Genomic DNA, 4,924 nt, shown 5'->3' with positions numbered 1-4,924 from the left:
GATTTTTGAAAAATTTTAAACCAGAATGATCCCTTAACAACATTTAATTAGTCAATGCACATATTTATAAAATTGCGAGGCTCGTCGTATCGACCAGGTGAGAGAGCAAAAAATTCACAAATGAGATAACTTCCTCCCCTCCTCAACCAAGTGATGCAATATTTGAATGCCCGCACCGGTGATTATTTTAAGAACCTAGGGTTCTTGTTTTCAGTCCCGTGGTGCTGAAAACTAGCAACTTTTTTCTCTGTTTTGTCCATAACATCAGATTCGACTGTATTGACCATAACAGGTGAGCGCACCGAGTAAAAATATATAATTCTGCGAATCAAATTTCTTTCGGACATACAGAATTATATTTTTTCCCAATGCGCGATATCCGTACTCCCTTCGATTCTGTATTTCAGTTCTCGTTCAATCCTCGCAGCTCTATTTCTCTTCACAAAGTGTTGCTCATTATCTCCTGACGTAGAAATGATGGAAAACGAATTTATCAGCTTTCTGTTATTCATCATCTCCGCAATGATGCCGTTATCATCATCGTCAGCACCATATTCTACTATGATAGATGAAGACGAACTGATGCAGGGAGTCACTGGATTCCGGTTGCCAAATAGCACAGCTCCCAGACTATACGTTTTGAATCTTGAACCTCATATTGATGACGATAAATTCACTTTTGATGGAGACAGCAATACTGTATTTGAAGTCCTATCTCCAACAACTAGTGTAACTTTACATGCTTTTTCATCGATGGAAATCAATGAGATATACACGTCACTCCAACACAGCAACGGCGCAATTGAGAAGCCCATTTCTCAAAGATTCAATTCAAGCCTTGAGTTCTTCAACGTCCGATTCAATCATACATTAATAGTTGGCAATTACACGCTGAGACTCAAGTGGAGGGGGAACGGAGTTTTGAATGACGGATTTTACCGAGGTACATACACGGATATCAATGGAATAACGCGGTAAGTATCTTAGGATTCGAATAAAATTGTGAAGAGTGAAGTGTTGAATCAGATGGATGAACTTCACTCCGAGATGAATTACTGATGGATACCTTAAGGTTGATGAAAGATGGAAGTGAACACAACGAACACAATTCTTTTATCCGATAATCAAAGGTTGCCTGAATCATGAAATCTAAATTACAAAACAGACTCGACTCGATGATTCAAATCTTTTCCGAGTTGATTCGATTTGTCTCCGTAAATAGATTGAATGAATTCGCAAATAAATCACACCATCATTTGAATTACAGTAGAGGCTTCGTATAAGATACCTCTCTATAAGATACCTCGCGCTCCGAGGGCTCGAGGCCTACCCCCACTCTCAGCACTTTTATCGCCTCCCAGATGTTTATGTTCCGTGGGATTCTTATAATATACCTATGGCCCCGGTCATTTTTCAACGGGAAGAGAGTAGTTATAACGGGTTATAACGGGAGGGACGAACGAAGTGATCATGAGGGTCTAATGACCTTAAGGGGGGCCACACCCCTTTTTTCAAATGATGGAAATATACATCGATTTTTTTTCACGTTTCTCATCGAAAAATCGTAATTTTTCAACTGTGATTATTTTTGATTCCGCCAACAATCCCCGAACATCAGCTGCCATTCTATCACGCGGGGTTATGTTTAGAGAGAAAAGGGAACGTGAGCGATACTAATTCACAACATTAAACACATATAAATTGATTAGTTATCGATATTCATTCAGTAAAAATGAAAACTTCATGGAATTCGGGTGCAAAGATCGAGGTATCTTATTTGAAATCCGGTGATCTCTACTTTTCTTCTCTCTATGGACGCGCCTAGTGGGAGAATAGGGGTCCCCGGAATCGTAGCAAAAATGAATGTCTGAATTTCACACACCTTTTGTAGACCTTTTTTAGACATTAAAAAACGTCTGAATACAATGAAAATTTGTCTGAATTTGAAAAATGAATTAAGATATTTTCTTTTCACAGCTGTTCGTCTGAAATTCAGACACACTTTCATTTTTTTCAAACGTTTTTTAGTATTTGAAAAATGTCGACCAAAGGTGAGTGAAATTAACTAAAATACCTCCTACAAGATTGAATGGGAAGAATTGTATTTGTTTTTCATTGAAAAAAAAATGATGAATTGAAATGAAATCTCTTTCACGTAAATCCGATTCCTTATGTATTACATAACTTGATCTCCCTGTAAAATTCATATAGTGTATAGCCAATAGATGGTCTTCCTCAGCATTAGTGCAAAGTAAATTTCGGATAACTCGAAAAACAATTGAATGTTCATAATTGTTATCTTATCATTGTTTGAAACGATCTTGATAAATTACGAACTACTACGATCTCTTCCAGGAGGCCATCAGCATTCGAGATATTCAAAGTGTAGGGCTAGTACCAGAATTTGATGGAAGATATTTCAAGTATATTTGAGTCGGTGGATTTTTTATTTTAACATGTCAATTTGCGAAATACGACAGCACCCATTCAATTCGAGGAATTTTAAAAGTAACGCAAACAAGTGAATAATCGCATTTTTAAAAATTAAGCATAGTTATTATTGCTAATGAATTAGCAATTCGCTTTTGAATCGATTTTTCGTTTTCAGAATACTATATTTTGTTTGTTCTTCAATTTTAAAATTCATTATATTCTTTTAAATCAGTAGGGAAGTGGTAAAACGGTTCAAGTCAATTTTGACTGTTGGCCGGTTTTCAATGACCATCTCGGAATCTAAGGGAGATACAAAAATTTTTGTTATAACCTTTTTTGTAGAACCGATTGAGATCTACAACAAATGTCATTATTATAATTTCGCTATCCCCCTTAGATTCAGAAATATTCCTAAAAAACTCAACTGGGAGATAAGTCGACTTAAACAGTTTTAACACTTCGCAACAGAAATGTATTACAAGCTTCCAGTCAGGAGGAAAAGCGACCTTGAAGTGAAATCTACTCATCTGTTTATTACCTTCCTTTAACTGAAGAGGAAGTGAGATGCAAAGAATAGTGCAATCACTTGAAGGTTAGGATTTCCAGTCTTTATTCAATCATGATCGCATTGCAGATACATAGCAGTGACTTGCTTTGAGCCATTCGCAGCTCGAAAAGCTTTTCCCTGCTGGGATGAACCCGCTTTCAAGGCTCAATATGAAATAACGTTGCTGCATTATGGCAATTACACAGCACTATCCAATATGCCTATTAAAGAGGAAACGTCAGCAGAAGATAGAAAGATATGGACGACCTTCGAGAGATCTCCAGTAATGTCAACATACCTCGCAACATTCGTACTGACTCAGTACACTAATCACGTCAATGAGCATGGCAATGTAACATTTTGGGTCAGACCAGAGAAACTGAAATCTACTGCACTTATCTCAGAAATGACTCCTAGAATTGTACAAGCGTTGGAAGATTACACCGCTATTCCTTACTTCTTACCCAAACTTGACAGTATTGTTATGGAAGAGTACTTTGTTGCTAGCAGTGAGCACTGGGGTCTCATCAGTTATTCGTAAATATCATTTAAATATTCTGCATAATTCACCCATTTTTCTGCCTATTTCGTTTTTAGGAAGTATATCTTGTATGATCTTGAGGTTAACAAACTATCGGAACGTAATACTGCACTTGTATTAGCAGCTCACGAAATTACACACCAATGGCTAGGGAATTTAGTAACTCCTGCGTGGTGGAATGACATTTGGCTCAGTGAAGGCGTCACTGAATATTTATCACACAGTATATTGGATATTGTAATTATTCATATCATAATATGATAATATCATTTTTGTATTCTTCTCAGTCGAATTAATGGTGAACAGGGATTAATGTATTCCACTCCAGGTCATGCCTAATTCGCACTTCATGGATGTCTTTGTTATTTCAACCATTACCGACCCATCGTTTGGAGCAGAAGAAACGGAAATAACCCGACTTCCGGTTCGATGGATGCCATCTACCCCGGAAGATGTTTGGGAATTGTTTTCTCCAGTAACTTATAATAAAGGTGAATGTCTCGTAATCAATCTCGGTTTATAGGTTTACTGGTCTTTCAATTGATGATGTCTCTCGACGGTTCTCCATCGTCTCTGAGTTTTGATATACTTCCGTCCTTCCCAAAAAATTGCCAGTCAATGCCAGTCAATGTTAATCTGATATTGCCTCAGCATCTGCCAAGGTTGCGTCAATGTCGGGCGGACGTTGGTTTATTCCTTCTTATCTATGCAAGGGCACTTTAGAACGATTATCTCAGAAACAAATACTTAGTCCAGTCAAAATAGCTTCAACTTCTCAATTTTTACCTACGTCCCTGCGAATTGGCCCAAGCGTTAGACTTTAGCTTAACTAAGAGTTTTTGAGTAGACACAGGGTTCGTGCATCCCGGAGAGGGTGAGAAAAATATGAAAAACTACCCCCGAAATGCATTTTTCGAGAATAACTTGAAAACGACGGAATACATCGAAAAAAGTGTTAAATAAAAACTATAGAAGATAAAATTCACTTTGCCTCTACCCCCTACGGTTCATCCCCTACAGCACTGTAAACGGTTGAGAAAAGAAAAAAAATCGAAAAAATTATTTTTTCAATTTTTTCCTTGTTCCAATACAATCAAATAGTTGAGTATTTTCATAAAAAGAAAAAATATATATATAGGGAATGGGGGTGAAAATAACCATGTCGAGCAGCGATATCTCATGAAATATTGGTGAAATGTTTATTTCTCTTTTTTCCAATTTTTATTTATAATTTTTGCTACAAATAATTACTTTATCGTTTTGCCGTATGCCCTATAGTTTTTGTGTTTCACCCCATTTCCCCGTTTTCATCCCCGAACTCTGCCTCTCTCAGAGAACCACTGCACGGGGAAGATATACATACATATATATATATATATATATATATATATATATATATATAT

General features: G+C 36.8%; 1 protein-coding gene across 1 annotated transcript in view; it reads left to right on the top strand.

Annotated features, from left to right (window-relative positions):
- The first annotated feature begins 525 nt into the window (after positions 1-525).
- LOC107048745 (thyrotropin-releasing hormone-degrading ectoenzyme) overlaps positions 526-4,924 on the top strand; it is an 11,536-nt gene continuing 7,137 nt past the window's right edge. Inside the window, exons 1-4 of the mRNA XM_015272101.1 lie at positions 526-974; positions 3,068-3,517; positions 3,578-3,758; positions 3,850-4,012. Coding sequence (XP_015127587.1) covers positions 526-974; positions 3,068-3,517; positions 3,578-3,758; positions 3,850-4,012 — 1,243 coding nt within the window. The remainder of the gene's footprint in view (positions 975-3,067; positions 3,518-3,577; positions 3,759-3,849; positions 4,013-4,924) is intronic.

Source organism: Diachasma alloeum, unplaced genomic scaffold (genome assembly GCF_001412515.2).
Source record: "Diachasma alloeum isolate Michigan unplaced genomic scaffold, Dall2.0 Dall_scaffold_00197, whole genome shotgun sequence".
Lineage (NCBI taxonomy): Eukaryota > Metazoa > Arthropoda > Insecta > Hymenoptera > Braconidae > Diachasma > Diachasma alloeum.
The sequence above is the reverse complement of the archived record's forward strand: the minus strand, read 5'-3'. Positions and strand labels throughout refer to the sequence as shown.